The 20,514-nt window shown below is 37.6% G+C and overlaps 1 protein-coding gene across 1 annotated transcript in view; it reads right to left on the reverse strand.

The window, feature by feature from the left end:
• HECW1 (HECT, C2 and WW domain containing E3 ubiquitin protein ligase 1) overlaps nucleotides 1-20,514 on the reverse strand; it is a 469,328-nt gene that overhangs the window by 129,286 nt on the left and 319,528 nt on the right. The window contains exons 11-15 of the mRNA XM_039849134.1: nucleotides 17,306-17,407; nucleotides 12,241-12,391; nucleotides 5,766-5,908; nucleotides 3,811-3,932; nucleotides 1,458-1,643 (exon numbers count right to left, since the gene is read on the reverse strand). Of these exons, the coding sequence (XP_039705068.1) occupies nucleotides 1,458-1,643; nucleotides 3,811-3,932; nucleotides 5,766-5,908; nucleotides 12,241-12,391; nucleotides 17,306-17,407 (704 nt within the window). The remainder of the gene's footprint in view (nucleotides 1-1,457; nucleotides 1,644-3,810; nucleotides 3,933-5,765; nucleotides 5,909-12,240; nucleotides 12,392-17,305; nucleotides 17,408-20,514) is intronic.

Here is a 20,514-nt window from a genome sequence, read left to right on the forward strand (position 1 = left end):
GCCTTCCTGCATTCCATGGGCTCCCTGCTATTTGTAGCTTAGTGTGAGATCTTCAGTCATGGAAATCCAAGGCTAAACAATCAGTTTATATTCGTGTGTGCTCTTTGCATAAAAAACACTGCCTTTCTGTTCATTGATTCATAGTGGTGTCCTCTTGGCATATTGGTTAAGCAATAAATGCAAACATGGCCACCACTGCAGACCACTGAGACAAGGCACTTACACCCTAGCACTGATTCTTTACTTTCTGTTCTGGCTCAGACTTTATTTCCTATACTAACATACATCAGCAAGTCTTCACAGTATAAATCACTGTCATTCTCCCAGAGGAGGATACATCTTGTAAATGAGAAGGTCTTGGGGAGCAGATTCTGGCTATAGTGGCTTTTCTGCTAACAAGGCACCCCCTTTTCCTTAATTAATCCCCAACTGCAGAGGAGCAGGTCATAGAGCTTCCTTATATTAACAGACTTGCATTAAGTAGACATAATCTTTCTCCACATACTCTAGAGTCCAAGTGCTGAGGCACACTAAGGGGTTTGTGGGAGAGGGTTTGTGGCTCCCAGGGGCAATAACACCCCATCAACTCACTTGGAGGAATTGTGGCTTTCCAGGTTAACAATCATAGAGGAAAGGAACTGCGTAATGCAGTTTTCCACTGAAAAACATATCTGCTGGTGAGGCTTCTGATTTCTTTGATCCTAGAAGAGGGAGGGGTTCTTTGTACCAAAGTTTGCAAAAGATTGCAAGGACAATTCTTTAGTAAACTTTTGGCTTGTCCTATAATTACATTGAGTTGGCTGATGGTGATTGAGATAAAAACATTCTCATTTTAGCAAACTCAGCTAGGCTTCTAAAGCATTGCTGGGAAGGACCAGTTTTGGTTAAGGTCATACAAAGGCAAAATGCAAGCCAGTTAACATGACTCAGGCTCAATATATCCCATCACTGTTTGCCAGGCTGTTTTAATGAGTACTGAAGGCTTATTAGAGAAATCGCAATGAGCAATCTAATAATGTCACTCCTATTTAACTAATAATTTAATTTCTTGAGAGTTATAGTTGTCTAAGGAGGCAAAACAGTAAAAAGAGATTTAAACAGAATCTGGTTTCAAGTTCCAAAGCTAAATTTAAAAAGATGTAGACAGTAGACAGTAGTTTTCAACTGGATGTGATTTTGTCCCCCAGGGGATATATAGCAAAGTCACAGCTTGGGGAGAGTTGGATGCTATTGGCCTTAGTGGGCAGAAGCCAGGGATGCTGCTAAACATCCTACAATGCACAGGACAAAAACCCTGCTGTGGATAATTACTCTCCCCTTCCTACTAGTGGTGAATGGCATGTATCAGACACACAGGCTTTCCTCTCCTTACCAAACTCTCTCCCCACTTTCTCACTGTCTTCTCCTTCCAGGAAAGAGCTTCTTTGACGAAAAGCCTACACAACAGTCATACTCACCTTTCCCTGCTGGTCTGTTTTGATCTCCCAGCCCCGGGGCAATTCCAGCCGAGTGTCTGCAAACAGGTTGATGAAATTCACCAAGTCCCGATTGTGCTGGTAGCGTTCAAAATTGCGTGCGTCCCGCCGGACTTTCAGAATCATGTGCTTTAAGCAGGTGCTACTGGTGAAGACTCGGTAGGCATTCTGAGATGGGGTCAGAACCAATTGGAGTAGAGAGTGGAGGATAAATAAAAACACAGACCAAGTACACTCTGAGCACCTAAATGTGATATAATGTGATTGCTGCACAGCCATTTATTGTAAGCCTCAAGGGCATAGCCTCAGAGAAGAGATTTTGCTCAAAAATTAAATGAGTACCCTTAAACCTGTTTGAGATCCTAACTCTACCTGCTGCTTCACAGCCTTGGACACAGTTGACCTCCTCGTGCATCTCAAAATCTCTACTCCTTTGTTCTTCCTTTATCTTCCCTCCTCCCTCTCTCTTAGCAGATTGCCTCTCTTAAGACTCTCTCTATCTCTCTGAGCATCATTCCTGTCTCTCTTTCATGGATCCTTCTTTGACTACACAGGTCTGCCTTTTTCTTCTTATCTGTCTACCTCAGGAATTCTTAATTTAGGCTTCCTGGGATTTAAGGCAGGACTTCAGAGGTCTGTCACTCCTTTGAATCCTCTGTATAAATGTGTGTGAAGGGGTTGGGGAATAAGAAAGAAATTTTAAAAGTTCCAGTAGTTTCTAATTGTGCAAATGACAATTCATGGCACATGGGGATGGTGTGTGTGTGTGTGTGTGTGTGTGTGTGTGTGTGTGGTGGTGTGATGATATGAAAGACTGCTTGTAGCCAGAGCAGGCTGGTACAGTGGCTCCTTTCAGCTTAGTGCCCCCTGGTGCCCAGTGCTGAGGGCAACAATTTCTGGCATCGTTGTCTCTTTGTTACTCACCCCTGCACCACTGGGCAGCTGCTCTGGGTCTAACCACTCTATATCTCAGAGGCCTCGCAGATGTAACCTACTAAAAACTGATCTCCTTTTACCCCTGCAACAACCTTTGTCACCTCATCAAACTACTACATCTGCCTAATGGAGTCACTACCTAACAGGTGACCAAAGCAAAAAGAATTCAGACTTTCTTGAGTCCTCATCTCCCATTTCCCTTAAATCTCAGTGGTCCCAAGCACTGTTATTGATTCTATGCAGAAATAGCTCCTGAACTGAATCATTCCTTTCTATACAACCAGCCCCTTACTTAGGGCAGGCCTTGATCATCTCTCACTTGAGCAGCTGAATCAGCCTCTAGTCTTAGCTCCTCAGTTTCTCCCACACTTCCACCAGAGAAAATACTTCATCAAACACCTTGATCATTTAATGCCAATGTTTAAGACTGCTGTTGGTTCCTGTTGCCTATTGAAGTAGATCCAGGTTCTTATTTATGTCTTACCAGGCATTCCCCTACTCATTCTCTAGCCCTTCTTACCACCTTTGCTTGTCACCACATTCTAGCCACACTGGACCAACCCTTGGCCCCTTCTCCTTCTGCCTGCAACTTCTTCCCTGGACACTTTCAACCTTCAAGACTCAATTCAGCAGTTGCCTCCTCAAGAATGTTTCCCGATGTTCCATCTCCTGTGTTTGCAGAGCATTTCATTCCTCACTGAGGTCAGGTCCTGTCTGGACACATTAGACAGGTCTTTTTACATGTCTGTTGCTTTGCAAAACAGAGCTCCTGCTATTTAGGTATCAGCCTAATCTGTCTTTGTGATTTTAGCACCTAAATCCGTGCCTGAACTACAGAAAATGTTATTGAATAAAAGAATTAATGAAAATAGTGATGTCGTGTCATTGCTTTCTTGAAAATACACACAAATTGAAAAAAAAAAACTACATATGTAAACAATTGCATCGAATTTAACTTAAGTGTGATATTTAAAATGACTAATTATATTAAAAATTAACCTAGTTATTCATCTAGAATAAATCTATTTTAAAATTTCATTAATAAAAGTGATTTTATAAAATGATTCAGGCTAAAGGGAATCTGTCAACTTCATAATCTTGTTCCTTTAAAAATTTTAACAATAATAAAACTAATATTTTTTTGCAAAGAACTTTCACTGCCATTAACACACTTGAGTCTAACGAAAAACCTGAAGAAGCAACAGCATTTCTAAATCCAGCTCTCCTCCTTTTTGGGATTATTACACAGGGTAAAAAGAGCGGACTGAACTTTTTTTTTTTTTTTCTTGCCTGGGTTAAAATGCTACACACTTTAATGTATCAAGTGACTTTGCAAAGTTGTATTTTGGGTCTTTGCTGAAGCCAAGCCATGTTCACTTTGCCATTTTGGATCACTCACATAATTGGTATGCAGCACAGTGAAGAATTCCGGATTGGTGATGAACTTGACTGCTGGGGACTGCAGCAACAAGGTGATTTTTTGTGAATTTACTGGAGAAAGTGACCCTTCTCTTCTCAGATCTGGAAAAAGTGAAGCAAAGCAACAAAGTGCATTGGAGAAAAGTCATTTCAAACACAGTATTTCTCTGTACACCAGCAGCACACAAGCCTTCACTTATACAGTTGGAGTCAGCTATTGTTTTTAATAGTAATCTGACCAGGAGTTGGTGATATGACCAGGTATTACAGAGAAACAACCAGATGTTACAGAGATCTGACTAGGAGTCATATCACTTTGTGTATGTCAGTTAAGAACCATTATGTCCTAGGAGTTTCCTGTATAACTTCAGTTAGCCTCAAGTCCTTGAATACCTTTTCTCTTTTATATCAATTACTTTTTTCTTTCTTTATAAATTTCTAATCGAAGCTGCGATAGGTTGTTTGCAGGAAAGGCCACAATTCTTCCCCTCCCTGCATCCACATCCATCTGCATGTGTCTCCCCTTGTTGAATTGAGCTGGCCATGTATCTGGTTTTAACCACAGAATTTGGCGGAGATTTGAAGCCAGGGTTTCAAGAAGCCTGTATGTCCCCATTTTCATTCAGAACTCTACCATCACCATGAGTACAAGATGAGTAGCCACGGGAAGAGAAACAAGCTACCCTAGTTGAGGCCCTCTCAGGGCAAACAGACCATGGCCGATCTGACAGCTGACCAAGGATGCATGGATGAGCCCTGAGGTGTCCTGAGGAATCACCCAGCTTAGCTCTGCTCAAATTGCCCACCTGCAGGACTGTGGGATAAACGCATGGATGTGAGTTTAAGCTACTAAGCTTTGGGAGTTTGTTATACAGTAAATGCCAGCGGATCTAATACTAAATTCATAAATATATTTTCTGCTCCTTCGTTTCTCATGTTTTTAATTACTCAACCACTTTACCACATTGCTCTCAGAAGGTCAAAGAAATTAATGATAGAAAAGCCTAAATTAGTCAATTTAGTTAGCATATCTGATAAAATAAAATAGAGGCAATTAAAATTGTTGGTGGAACTGTGTACATACATTTAAAAGAATGTATAAAATTGTCCACTATTCTGCATTATCATAGAGAGCTGAGACCTGGCAAGACTGGAAACACAAACTTGCTTACTCAGACTATTTTCTGAGCTTTCTTTTTGCAAATAAATTTACCATTGCTTAACTCAATTTAAAAAAGTAGATTATTAGGATGTCACTGTGATCATTTTATGTCATTACAGGTATAAAAAGTGAAAGCCAGTCTCTTATGCCTTTTGAATATTCTCATCTGAGTTCACTCTGACAGTTTGGAAGAAATGACAACCAGATACCTATAGTATTTGGTAGAAAGGCTCTCATATCATGTGCATAACCATAAGCCCAAGGGAAAAATCTCTTTACTCTCAAGTACTCCCTCAGGGAGAATTGTATTTTATCCCAAAAACAAACAAGTAAGTATTCTTATTTGTAGTGTTGTTATGTGGCTCTTTTGAAGTAAACTGAATTTTTTATTGCATGTTTTATTTATAAGTGGAAAATCCTTAGGATAACCACAAATAAATTTACTTAACTAGAAATAATTAAGCTACTGAAAAAATTGCCTTGATGCACAAGTACTGTAGAAAACTCAGCCCTGAGTCCCTGGAAATCATCTGCTTTTCTGTCTTCAGACCCCCAAGCCATGGTGCCGGTGTTCTCTTTATGCGAATCCACTTCTTTAGTTTCTAGTGGGAAACTTCTGTCTGTTTTACCTTATTGGTACCTTGTCTTTTTATCCTCTGCCCTGACCTCCACCCATTCCATTGCTCTTTCCCCTAGGGCATAGCACAATGCCACAAGGTAAGGAGAGGGACTCAATACACCTTGTCACACAGTAACAGGATCTCCTTACATACCTAAGCTTGACTGAGAAGATTCAGCCTCTGAGTCACTCCCACCGCCACCTCCGCTGCCTCCTGCTGGGGCTTGCTCACAACTTTGGCTACCAGAATCTTCTTCAGGCCTCTCTGCTGCAATGGTTCGCTGAATATTTTGATACCTTTGCATTAGGAAATGGAAAGAAAGGAGTTAACTTGTTTGTTGATTTGTTGGGGGCTGGTGCTTTGAATCAGATAACTGGGGAAATCTTTAAAGAATTGTCTTGAATGTCAGGAAAAAGATACTTAAAATTCTCACAAGAGAGCCAAAACAATTACCAAGATAAGTATGGCTGGATGTTTTGACTTCTCTTTGTTTTGTGAACTATGATGAGTTTTAAATATGGTGACTTTTTAAAAAACCAACACAAATAATAACTAATCATTAAAAAACTGCCTATACCTTGCATTAAACAAAATCTGGTGAAATCTAAAATAAAGCTGTGGGAAGTAACTTAAAATGTTATAATAAAGATATCAAATTACCTACAGATTATTATAATAAGTCCACAAAGTAAAATAGTATTTCTACTTCTCACCTTTTTTTACTTGGCAGGTAACTGATACAACTAGCAGGGGTTGTGGAAATACTATACTATAAAAGTATGCTGACAGAAAAATAAATGTCATGGCAGCCAAATGTTTTCTGCTTATTTAAAGGATCTTTTTATTTTTCTTCCCAGGTTGGAGATTTAGTCAGTTGGTCAGCCAGTCAGTCACCTTACCAGATACCTACTAAATATTTACTAACTCTTCCAATATTTCCAGGCTCTGTGCTGGACTTTCAGATCAAACAGAAGACTAGAATATGACATCACACTCTGCACACACACGGTCAAAAAGGAACTCTAAGTAAACCATAATAAATGTGAAAAAGCTCTCTTAGATGTGTGAGAGTTGTGTGAATACAGATGAGAAAACACCTAAGATATATTCATTTTGAAATCAGAGTATGAATTAACTGGGGAGCTTGCAGGGGGAAAAAAAAATACACACACACACACACACACACACACACACACAGATGATAACATGCCCCAAAGAGTTCATCTTTGGAGAACTTTGAGAAGCTTGATGGTGACAGGATATGTGGGCCTTGGGCAGTGCTAGGAGACCAGCAGAGGGGAGATAGAGAACACCTAGCAGGTTGCCCCGGCAGCAGTTTGAATGTTATTCTCTAGGCACAAGTTCTCCAAAATGAGCTGCATCAGAATCACCTGCAGGACTTTTAAAACACAGACTGCAGGGCTATACTCCCAGAGTCTGTCTGTTTCAGTCTGTCTGGGTGAAGAAGGCAAGAATTTGCATTTCTAGCTACTTCTCAAGTGATACTGATGCTACTGGAATCAATTTTGAGAACAACTGCTGTAGGGGCTTGGTAACTGCTGAAAAACAGAGACAGATTCAGCTGTATACTGAGAATGACGTCCCCTATAGAGTTGGGGAGAGCAGTTGAGGACTACTGCATCAGTCCAGGCTGAAGATGCTAAAGGCCTGGTCCAGGAAGGAGTGGTAAACCTTGCTGGATCTTTAAGCCTAATGCTGAGGGAGGGAAAACATACTTATTGTAGGGTCACTCAATCACCTCTATCTGACCGAAAAGTACAGACATTTCCTAAATTTCCCTGCCCTGATAGCCTGCTTTGCCTAATTTGAGTTGTATTTTTAGGCAGATGTCTAGCTGTCTCTTTTCTGTTCGCCCTGCTCTACTTCCTTTACTTCAAGCAGCCTCCCTTCTCCCTCCCCATATGACCTCTATTTTACTTAATATCTCTCAGCCTACCAAAGTACATAACTAAGATTCAGCGTCCACTTTCTTCAAGGCACAGCAGGAATGAGAGAAGTGACCCAATTCAAGAGATGTTTAGCAGTAGAATTTGTAATAATTTTATATGTACACTCAATAGGATTTGGGATCTGATTGAATATGTAGGTTGAATAAGGGAGGTGGCAATTGTGATGTTCAAGGCTTTCACTTAGACAAGGGAGGAGGAAATGCCAACACTGAAAAAGGATAAGAGAATGGGCAAGTGAGGAGGAAAGATTTTCGTGTGGATTTGGACATGTTGACTTGGAGGTCCTTAAGGTCACACAAGTGACAATAGCCAGGAGAATGTTGCTATATGGGTCTTATGCTCAAGAAAGAGTTGCTGGAGTGGAGGAAGAGGCATGAAGTGGAGGAGGAGGGCGAGTCCATGTAGCTCTTTGAATAACCAGGTCTTCAAGTATAATCCAAGATGGGGGCAAGGGAGACACACCGTTACACAGACAAAATCTGCTGTGGCAGGGCTTCTGAAGACCAATGACATCTTTCCTTAACCTTAAAGAGGAATTTTTTTCTTCAAGTGTGGTCTCCAGACCACTTGCAAGAAAATCATCTGGGTGATCATTATAATTACAGAAACTGAAGCAAAATCAAACCCTGCATTTCTAACAAGTTCTTCAGGTACTAGTATCTACATTTTGGTGTGAGAGTCACTGGTCTGGGGCTTTTTTAAAGTTTTATTTTACTTAGGGAGACTCAGTCATTCACTCTTGAGAAGTTACTGTGAGGCATTCCTGAGCTGGTCTCATATAAGACAATGTGGAAGGGGTCAGAGATGAGCAAAGAATTATATTGGGGATGAAAGAAATACTAGTGTTTATTTACCACTTCAGTGTTTCTGTGGTAGGGAGATGGTGGGGAAGGTAAGGATGCCAGTCTGTAATGTTCTGCAGGAACTCGGAGAGTGAAGCCATGCCATAGTGGGAGGGACAGAATGTGACAATGAGAAGCTGCCTAAGTGGGTAACCTTGCCCAGGGGAAGGAAAGGGGCCTGCCAAAGACCAAGGAATCTGCTGTCAGGAAGACACCTTAAATGGTTCATGACAGGTTGCATTTCCACAAATAGCTCAACAGTATTTTTGGTTCTGCATGCTCTTCTAGAACCTTACCACTCTCTTATTAAGAGATAGAATCAATGTTCCCTCCCCTTAAAACTGAGAAGGTCTTGTGGCTATCTTGACTAATAGAAGATACAGTTAAGTGGCAGTTTGTGATGGAACACAACGGCTGTACTATGAGGAAGCCCGGGTCACATGGAAAGTCTATGTGTAAGGGGTCAGAGATGAGCAAAGAATTATATTGGGGATGAAAGAAATACTAGTGTTTATTTACCACTTTACCAGTCTATGTGACCAAGCCAATGGCCAGCATTAACCTCCAGATATGTGAGTATCCAGCCCTAGTCACCCTCTGACTGTAACCATAAGATACCCTGAGAGAGAACCACCTTGCTGAATCTAATCAACCATGAGAATCATGAGAAATAATGCTAATGATGATGATCATAATAACAATGATGAAAATAAATTATTGTTGTTTCATGCTACTAAGTTTGGGGTGGTTTATTACTCAGCAATAGATACCTGGAACAGGGCTTAGACAAATGTCAAGTTGTAGCCTCTCTTTTCCTTCCCAACTGAAGTGATCATAAAGGAGAATTTTTATGAGTAAATACAATCTTATTTGATGATGAAAATGTTAGCAATTTCACAACCTGTTTCATGTGTCCTCAGTTGAACCTTGGTTATCTCAAGCCTTACTGAGTCAACAGCTTCAAATTCCAGGTTTGAGGTCCCATCCCTGATCTTTGATGAAGTGTAGTGGCATCCTGAGAAAGCAAGATACACAGAAGTATGTGTGGAAGAACTTAGCAAGGGCAGAACTGCAGCCTCAGAGGCTTACTCTGCTTTAAAGATGAGAGAGGGAGTCAGAAAGCTAGGTCTCTTCTATTTCATCAAGAATTGTCTTTTAGTGCCTTTCCTATTTTTTTTTTTTTTGCAGCAAAAGTTTAACTATTTATATTATGTAATAATTTTATGGAAATTGGTGAGAAATTCAGCTGGAATACCTAATTTGTTAATGGACACACACCCACAGGAATACACAAAACAAGAAAAAAAAACCTTCCAAAACTAAGCCAAAGCAAACAAAAACAAAGCCCAAGAACAAATAATTCTCGTGGGAGGAGCTTCCATTGGTAAAAGAAAAGCTCATGGAAACAAAAGTTGAGTCTTCCTCCAAGAACTAAAATATAAAAACCACTGAAATACGAGGAACACCTTAGCAAAAACACACCGAAAGACGGTATGGAAGTGAAGCTGTTGCTGCTAGCAGTGAAGCATAGAACCACCTTAGAAAACATTTAGGCATTGATATCAAATATCAAAGCCATGTGAATCTCTCCTGACCTGCTCTTTTGGGCACTGAACCCTAAGGAAACATTCTACCACAAGACAATACTAATATTTAAGAGTCTATTGGGCCTTATCTAACATAGTGATAAAAAGTAGTAAAAAAACATACAACAATAAGGCAAATTAAGTTAACAAATTACATTTATGCATTGGAAAACTATACAACTATTTAAATGATAATCTTAAGACTATGTAGCAAATATGAGAATGTGTATAATGTAAGTTAAAAGTGAATATAAAACTAACTAGACATTATAACTATGCAAGGACTGCGCATGCATGTGGAAATTTTTTTTAAAAACTAAACCTTATAGTAGTAGGATTATAGATCATTTTTTCCATTTAAAAATTCCATTCCTTGATAGAACAATAATTTTACTCAAATAACTAAAATTCCGACTTTAATTGATTATTTAAAATGATAATACATATTTATATTTTCTGCTTGCTTAATAAGTATGTGTGAAGATAGAGTTAGTTAATTCAGAATATTCTGAAAGTTTAGGAATTAACTAAATTGCTGAATTGGGAACAGTTTTGTGCAGAATCCTGTTGAGCTCTGGTACCATACTAGGCACTGGGAGAGGGGATACAGAAGAATAAGGTGGGGAGGTATGGACTGTAACAGAGGTAGACATGATTGATCATGGGGCTGTAGAAGAGATGACTACAGGCTTTAAGTGGAGGATTCTGGGAAGGTTTCAGAGACCACGTGACATTTGCATCGGGCCTTTGTAAGACAGAGATGTGTACCAGGTAAGGCAGGCAATGAGGGACTTCCCTGCAGTGGGAGCATATGGCAAAGGCTTTATAGGCTGGGAAGGGTATGCCAAGTTTGGGGAGTGGTCGAGTTTGAACATAGTCACTGCACACTGCTTTTGTGTACTCTGTATTTCTCAGTGTACATCTCCTTGAAGAAATACATTTGATTTTCACAATCACCTTGGCAAGAGTCAAGGGAAACTCCTTGCAAGACTGAGAAATATTTCTGTTTTCCTGTGAGACAGTGATTGTTGTAAATTTTTCCTGATAAGTGAAGGTTATCAAAAAATGACCCCTTTGTGTTATTGCATCTGCAGTGAATAAAGACTGGCAGTGTAACTTTATGTGGCTGCCCTATCATGGCAAATCACTGACGAAATTTAAATGCTTGAAAGCAATAGGTTAAGGTAAGTATTGAAGAGTCTGAATACTTAATTATCTCAAGGTTATCTGTCCTTCCCTAAGTAGTTTTTTTTTCTCAAGTCTCTAAATTCTTTTTCTTTTTATCTGTCCAGATGGAGGTAGCAGATACAACTTCCTATTCAGCAAAGTTCGGCTATTGATAGCAAATGTCCTTTGAAAGTTAACTGTATCAGCCAAAAAAAAAAAAAAAAAAGGACAATTTAGTCCTATTAAAAATACCTAGAGACAAAAAAAAATTGAACTTCTGGTTATTGTTGTACACAGAGAAGCATGCTTTAGGTGAAAATCATCAGGACTCTTTTATTGCCTGAGCATTTGAAGACAAAGCATGGGAGAAATGCTATTTAGGATTTTGTTTACAGGTTAAAAATGAAAATGACATCCTACAATTTCATTACTAAGGGTTTAGTTTTTAGACAAAACAATTCTCAAAAATGTTTTCAAACATTTCTTTTTCTAAGATGAAATCTTTTTAAGAATTAGTGTTTTTGAGTATATAGCAAATATGGAACCAGAGTAGACATAAATACAGTGATATATGAGACAGTTTTTCTCCAGGAAGCTTTTCAAAGTCTATGGAACCTATCCTTGAAATGTTTTCAACTGTTGGAATTCCAGGCCCTTTTGGGAATCTATGACAGATATGGATCAGTCTAGCAAAAAAAATGCACATCCACGTATAATTTTGTATACAATTTCTAGAGGGTTCATGGAACATTGACACCCTCGGTGAATACCTGGGGTAGGAGTGTGGGCCTCCATGAGTCCCTTGGTTAAGAATATCTATTATCAAGCCTGGGACATCAAGAAGTTCAGAAGATTCCCCATCTTTAAATGACACTCAGGCTTAGCTCCTCTCCTGCCACCAAATTCTAAATCTAGCTAAGTACCTACTATGAAAGGGTTTCTTAAGATACAAAATTACTCTCCAGCCTCTTCATACATCTAAGCAGAAAAGTGTAATGGGTTTCTTTAGCTGTCATTCTCCTTTCACTGTGGTTTATAGGGATTCTGCATGCTGTTCACCAACCGCCTGTTAAGTTGCTCCATCTGCTGGATGGACCCTGATCTCTGCATCCCATCAGGAGTGGCTGGTGCTGTTGGACGCTGCCAGGTGGTTGTACGGTTAACATGGTCCACATAAAAGACCCGCCCATGGCTGTCAATACGAGCTTCCCAGTCTAGTGTATAAGAAAAAGGCAAAAAGAAAAATCAAGAACAAACTACTAATCCGTGTGAAACAGATACCACCTCCAGGTCTTCTACAGGTAGAACTCACCTTTGGTTATTTGCTGAAGGTCAAACCCTGCTCACAAAACCTGCCACGACTTCTGAGGCATTGGCATTGAATTGACATTTCGGAAAAGAGCCTACTGGACTCAGGTTCTCTGCTGGGCTATTCTAAACAGTAACTGTAGTTATTTAAATATGACCTATGTTAAATTGTAATAATTTCTAAATGAAATGTCTAATATTTATTTTATTTCTTTCTTTAAAAATTTCCATCCTGTCAATCTTGTTGGCTATTTAAATGACAGCTAGAAATGTCTTTCAGTGAGACCTGACACTGAGATGCTGGAGAATTTTTTCTTCGCTAAATCTGATAGAAGGTAGCTAGTCGGGGGAGGAAATAATGGCCCTCATATTAAAGCCAGTTTTAACTACAATTCTAAAATACCACACATGTAACTTTAGATGATCTCTAATACTTAGTAATTTTAATTGATTGCCATTCGTCTTGAGAGAAAGAATACCTAAGGTAATGCTACACACTTTAATGTATCAAGTGACTTTGCAAAGTTGTATTTTGTAAATTCACAGTGTATAGTTAATCCATTTGTGGCTGCCAAATAGCTCTTGACAAAAACAAAACAAAACCAATAACAACTATTGACAAACATCAAACTTTTAAATACCTCTGTTGATAAACAACATCTCAACAGTAGAAGGACCTGAAGACAAAAATAAGTTCCTTCACTTTTCCAATTTAAATAACAATCCAAAAGGTAGAATAACAGATATACACAACATAATACATGTATGGGGCTGAGATGGAGAAGGATGGATGAAAAAAATCCTCAAAACTGAGAGAGCTGGCTGTTAATATGTACATATCTGAGCTTAACATGGAAAAGCAATGTCTGCTGTATAGAAATGGACAAAGCTTTTAGAGTCTACATATAAAAATGTGATGGAAATAACAACTTCATAATAAAATTATGCTGAAAAATGAATTAAGCCAAAGAAGAAAAAGCCAAAATGACTGCAAATGAAGGAAAACAATTCAGCCTTTTAAGTAAGAAAAAAAACATAGCTTTTTGGGAATAGATCAGATATTAACAATTCTATTGTAAAAATTACAATTCAGGTAATGCAACAGCAACTCTCAATTTTTTTTAATGAAAAACAATATATTTAGTATTTTTTGAAGTTTTAGGTATACGTTTTATTTGTGAATATTATGACTTATGTCTGACATTTACCTGAGGAATTGCCAAATAATGCCCAAAGAAAACCAAAATATGAGAAAACACCAAATTTAACTTATAAGACAAATTGAAAGGAAAATCTAGTCAGATTATATAAATATATTCTAGGATCTTTTGATTAAAATTAAAATTCTAGATAATCCAGCCATCAACTGTTAGTTGTAAATGTTAATAAGCTTGTTGATTAAATTGTATATATGTGTAACTACTTGGTAATTAATCTTGATCTACAAAATTTGAAATTTTGGTGATTCCCAAAATCAGACATTTTTTTTCCCTTGAAACCAACATGAGTTATCCAACAAAGAATGAGCTTTAATCCTTGAAGAGCATGGTGTTAATCGATTCAATTGAACAAAATCCTCTTATCACTCACTATGAACTAGAAACTATGGCAGGTCTTGAGGGCACATTGCTGAGTAACACATGTGCCTGCCCTCCAGACACTCACAGTAAAGGAAGGATTCCTTCAAAGACAAGACACCAGTTTCATAAATTATTTAAGAAAAAAAAAAAAACCTAGAGAATTGTGTGGCAATAATAATAATTTCTCTCTGTAAGTTTCAATACTTCTAAATCATTAATGGAATAGAATGAAAGCCAGACAGGCCCTTTTGTCAACATATTAAATATCTGGAATACATAGTGCTAATTATATATTCATAAATATTTTGAAAATAATAGCTAAGTAGAATTTAAGATCTACTTAAAGATAAACATGTTTTCTTGCTTGCTTTGTTAAAAATTAACTTTCACATATTTTATAAACCATATTGTATACATAAAAAAAATTTGAATAGAACTTCAGGCCTCAGTATGTCCTGATGGATGACCCTGTAATGTCTACAAAGACTCCTGAAAATGATACCTTTACGATGTTGAGGCAAATTAGAGTAATTCATCTGGGTCAATTCATCTGTGATTGAAGGACCTATCACATACTAAATTATATATTTTTCCATGAAGTCTAAGGACAAAGAGCCTAATAACGTGTCATCTTCAGTTATTTTACTAACAAAAGTAAAAATGTACTTTTTTTACTTTAATAACTTCAATATCTTGTTTATAGTCTCTACCTCTCTGTTGAACTTCAGTCACACCTCTAATTGCCTTCTTGATATCAGTATCTGGATGATGTCTCAAAATAACAAAATCAAAACAAAGCTTCAGAGCTTTCTCGCCAAAACATTCTCTATCTGCAACTTTCCCTTCTCAACTCAATTAAAGACAACGCCATCATTCTAGGTAAAAAAATCTTGAAGTCATTCTTGACTTCTATCTTTCTCTCACACGTTACATCCAAGCTGTCAACAAATCTACCTAAAACATAAATGTCCATAATCTGACCACTCCTCACCACCTACATGGCTCCCTTACTGGCCCAAGCCACCATTGTTTATCACCTGAGTCACTGTAATAACCTTATGTTGGGTTTCATGTTTCTATCCTTCCTCTTCTTAATTCAATGCCAAAACAGTAACCACGGAAAACATTTTAAAATATAAGGCAGACAGCATTACTTCTCTGTTCAAAACTATACAATGTCCCCCTTTTATCTAGAGTAAAAGCCAAAGACTTTAAGTGGTCTACAAGGCCTTATGTGATTTGAGTCCTGATATCTCCCTATCTCATCATCTGCTCCAGATGCACTGTCTCCCTGCTCTTCTTCAAACCCATTAGGCAGGCTGTTCTTTTTATTCAGAAAGCTCTTCCCCAATAATTGAGTGATGATTCTCTTACCTTCACCAAGTGTAGCATCAAATGTTGCCTTTTCAGTAAAGTTTACCTGACCACCTATTTTAAATGGCAAACCAGCTACCACCACAAACTCTAGATGCTTTTACCCTGCTCTGTATTTGTTTTTTGATAGCACTTATCACCATCTAACATGCAATGTACTTTCTTAACTTTTCTTTTTCTTTTTTATTATCTATCTGTGCCAGACTAGACCATAAACTCTACAGGGCAGGGATCTTTGTATTGCTTACTTAAAATAGTACCTTGCACAGAGTAAGCATTCAATGAATATTTGTTGAATGGATGATTATCAGCAATGAAATCATCTACGTACTATTTGATTAAGAAAATTTAGTTGTTAGGCTTCGCTAACAACTTTTATAATACTTTTCAGTGTCACGTGGACAAAAAATAGAAACCTAACTGGGGAAATTTGTTTTCATTATTTAAAGCAGTTTATATAAAGTAATTATTTAAATTAGAGTTATATTAAATTATTTATGATATCTATATGTGTAACCAGTTATTATCTAGCATGGATTAGAAGTCAATTTGGTGATAGGCTATTTTTTTGTGGGGAAAGTGTTCCTTTCCTGGAGAAAACATGTTATAGATATTTTTCAGATAAGTGTTAATTAGGAAGTATCTATAGTGGCACTTAAATTTTACTATTCATTTATGGGTAGTAAATGAATATCCATATATCAATTAATCATTCAGTAAATAAAACAAGTGTCAAAAGTTAAAGGACATAATGTTTGGCTTGACCCACCTCCCAAAATATAGTGCTCTTTTAAATATCTACAAATTAAAAGTACTCATATTTTCTCACTGATAAATTACAATTGAGTAGGAGAAAAATGATGTGAATGCAAAATATATTACATTACCAAGAATAGATGAATTAAAGAATAATTATTTCTCCTTTTGAAAACTGTTACCACTTAATGTAAGCACAGGCAAAAGTATGTAAAGAAACGTTGATTCCTAGCATCCTAGAAAGAATTTGCAGTTGTAGAATTTTTCAAAGCTTAAAGATTGTCTTTGCTTGAAAAACAAGCCTAAACCAAAACAGAGATGAAGAACTCGTGAACATACGTGATGCTAAGTGGTGTCAGTTCCTTCTTACAAATTTATTATAATGGAATAGTATAAGGTTAAAGCTAGAAGGATATCTAGAAGCTACCTAGTCCAAATCTAACATTTACAAAATGAGGAAATTAAAGCTTTACTTTACAAATTAGATAACTGAGTCACTGAGAAAGTAAATGATTTTCCCAAGTTCAAATGACTAGTTGGATAAATATTAATTACATTCTATAGTTACCAAGAGAAAATGATATTGAATTCTATCCCTAAAGATGATATTTTGTCTGGAAACCACTAAGAACTACAGAGGAAGTTTGAGGCTGTCACCTACTGATGCAAGTTAGAGTAAAAAAAAATGCAAGTTCATGGATCCTGATGGATTGAAATATTTTATTATATGGAGATGCTTATGACATAACAATCCAATGGAAAGAATAAGATTATTTTGTCTTGAACCACAAACTTTTAAATATAAATTGTTAAAATTTGGGACTTAAGTGTTATGTACAGATTGCAAGGACTAGTCAAGTCTTATAAAAAATGCTCTTCATTTCAGAAATTGAGGGATGCTGAAAATACTGGACTGTCTCTTCAAGATCACATGTTGAAACCATTAGTTAAAAGACAAACAATTTTTATAGTAGGCACCATATTGGTTTTTGATAACAGTGTAAAGTATAAAGTTGGGGAAGAGTTTGGATGTTTACATACAAGTTCATATTGACCTGTTTAGACTTAATAGGAATAAGTAAGACATAGAGTTTAAAAACTAAAGCTTACTTGGTGGAAGAGGCTCATCGATTGTTGGGTAGTGATGATGCTCAGGCCTCAAGGAAGGAAGTTGGCTTACTGGCTGGGAATTATGGAGTATAGGACATTCACCTATGAACAAGATAGTCAAGACATTCAAGTTTACTCATTGCTGTGGCAATGTCATCAAAAAAGCAAGACTGTAAAACAAACTACTAAAGAAACAAAACCCAAGGAGTGGGTAATCTATTTTTGTGTCTGTTCACTACATTCACAGTCATTCATGAGAGAGGGTTATAGAGGGAATTGCTTTTTTAAAACCCAAAAGAAAATAACTGAATACTTCATGACTATGATCTATGCCACATAGACCAACATGTAGGATCAGGGTCTGATGTGAATCTTCTTGGTGAAAAGGTGGCCTCAGTAAAGGACACAAAAGAAAATTAGCAGAGCTTGACTTTAGCTCAGCAAAAGAAATAGGCCATGTTTGAGGGAAGTGCAGCATTTCTACAGTTCCATAAAAGCTCAGTGGGCCCATGCAAAATGATTGCTCCTTGCTTGAATAAGTTTCACCAGAGGGCTACCAAGAAATGTTTTTCAGATTTTGATTTTGGAATGAAACTCTTAGATGGTGCCTTTCTAAGATGGGGTTAAGAAACTGGTGGCCCAAGAAGGTAAATTCCCATAGTATGGAAGCTAGGGGTTGGAGTGAGGGGCCAAAGAGCTATGGGATTTTGTGATTGTTCCAGGTTATTTTGAGGAAGAATCAGACAAGACAGGGTGCTCTGGAAAGAGAAATGGACAAAAGACGAAGGAAGTAAATAAGAGGCAGGAAGACTGAGACAGAAAAACTTGAAACTCAGAAGTGGTATAGAAGGAGAAAGATGAACATGGAGAAATTTTGGAAATAAACATATTCACAGAATGCCTTTCTCTGTTGTTATGAATATAGCTAATATTATTGTCACTCAAACTTATAATAAACTGAACAATGTTCTAAAATGGTGTCCCTATTTCATGATGTCCTTAGGTCATGGTAACAAAAGGTGTAGAGTGGCCATGTGGTTGGGAGGCTTACAGCACCAGCAATTGCAGAGGCAATTACTCTTGGTCTTTGGATAGGTAGAGAGACACAGGTCACGAGATAGACCCCATTCAGACTGGTGTCCCACTTCCCACTGCCTCACGTATCCTGATCCTGGCTTTCTTGCAATAGCCCTTATTGGCCAGAAGACAAAGATCAGGACTTCTCCTTCTTCTGCCCTTCATGGATGATGCAAATATCAAGTGTTCCATTATCCCTTGGATCAAAAAGGAGAGAAATTGTGAAAAACAGTTGTTAAGATCTTTGTGGGATCTCAAATATTTCCCAGAGTGTCCATGCATGAAAAAGATGATTATTTCTTCTCACTCTAGATCCATAAAACTGATAAAAAAATTAAAATTAATTAATTAGGAAAGAAGTTAGATGGATTTAATCTAGCAGTTTAATTGCCAGAGCTAACTGGAAAACAGAAACAGACAGGCATTAAGGAAGGCGTCCTTTTAAACATTAAATATATTACATGATTTCTTGTGCAAAATCTGGTATGTTACTCAAATCTTTAGGGTCCTCTGAGACTGTAAGGAAAGTCAAGGAAGGTGACCCTCATGTCAGTGCACAGCTCCTTGTGAACTGACTCTTGTTTCAAAAATGGGCTCTGTTTTTAGTGGATACCACACTTATGTCTGTCTTTATACGTGGTTAGTGTCAGAAACTAAAAAACAATGGTACAGCTGTTATGTCACCAGCTGCTGTGTTTTTAGTTTAGTTTAGTTGATAAAAAAATCAACAAACTTACCTCTCGTAATTAGTTCAAGCGATCAGGTTAATTACACCTATAAGCTAGTGGAAATATTGTCACTTGCTGTAGTTAATGGAGCAGATTTCATCTGCTTATGAACCCCAAGCAAATGCAATGATGTAATTGATGCAGGTCAGCCAAGTGAAAAGTTGGAGCACACAGAAGAAACAAGCGATTTTGTTCTGTAGAAGGCCATAGATCCACACAATCACCCTTGCCTCAATCACAAAGCAAGTGTTCAGACCTCAGAACTTCTAAGAGGGAGACATATTCCACTTGAAAAGTTAGTCTCACTGCTTATCTGTCTGGAAGAACCCTCACTCAAGGAGTGGCCAAGGGTTTTACATGTATCACCCCAGTCAGTCCTTCCAATAACCTTTAGAGGTAGATTTTAGATTTACATCCATTTTACACATAAGCATGAAGCATTTATATAACTGGCTAAGGTATCATGACTAGGAAGTGGTGGGAGCAAATATAATAAACCCAAGAGGCCTGACTCTATGACTTGAGTTCATGATCACAATATTATATTTCTCCTTTATTTGATCTGCACAAAGTTTTTAAAAACTATTTTATACTGAGGTTAAAAATAGTTTTAAAACTATTTTGTAGAAGAAAAGAAGCAAAAATTAGATAAAGAATACCTCCTCCATAAACTACTATGGACTCATCTATCTGGGCATGTGTACAGTCAGTCTACCTTGGCTATGGCAGTGAGAGAATTTGAAATCTTAGAAGTCATGACAAGAGGCAATTGTGATTCTAATGGGAGAAGAGGGCTCACATATATATATCAGGTAGGTTGTGTTGAAGTCCTGCTTTCTTTGAGCATGAGCCAGTGAGGGACAGAGACACTGTTAGCTCACGACTTACTACTGAGGGAGGGAAGATTGGCTGAGAAGTCAAGTGGCAATGTGTGTGCAGCCTTCACGAGATCAACAGTCTCTCTCAGGAATCTTCCTATTGCCCCTGGTGACCACTGTAGGGAAGTGTGCAGGTATTTCTTAACCTTTCCTGAGTTTACAGTCTTCAGAATTCAGAAATTTAGAAATTTCTTTAGAAGTTGCCCTGCAAACACTTCCACTATGGTTCTGAAATACCTTCCTATCTTTTTGTTAGGGCAGCTTCCTCTGCTGGACAAGGGCATGCCATTTCCAATTTTTTTGGTTTTTTTTTTTGCTTTTGTAAACATGTTTCTTAATAAATGTACACTGAATTATTTTTTTAATTAATAATACATGAATTGTCTTCAAGCATGGTGGTCAAAATCTACCCCACAGGCTAAAATGGTTGACAAACTATGAACCCAGCTTTATTTTTGTATGGCTCTGAGTTAAGAATTGTTATTACAATTTTAAATGTAAAATTGTTATAAAAATAAGCTTTTGG

Source organism: Pteropus medius, unplaced genomic scaffold, assembly GCF_902729225.1.
Source record: "Pteropus medius unplaced genomic scaffold, Ma_sr-lr_union100, whole genome shotgun sequence".
Classification (NCBI taxonomy): Eukaryota; Metazoa; Chordata; class Mammalia; order Chiroptera; family Pteropodidae; genus Pteropus; species Pteropus medius.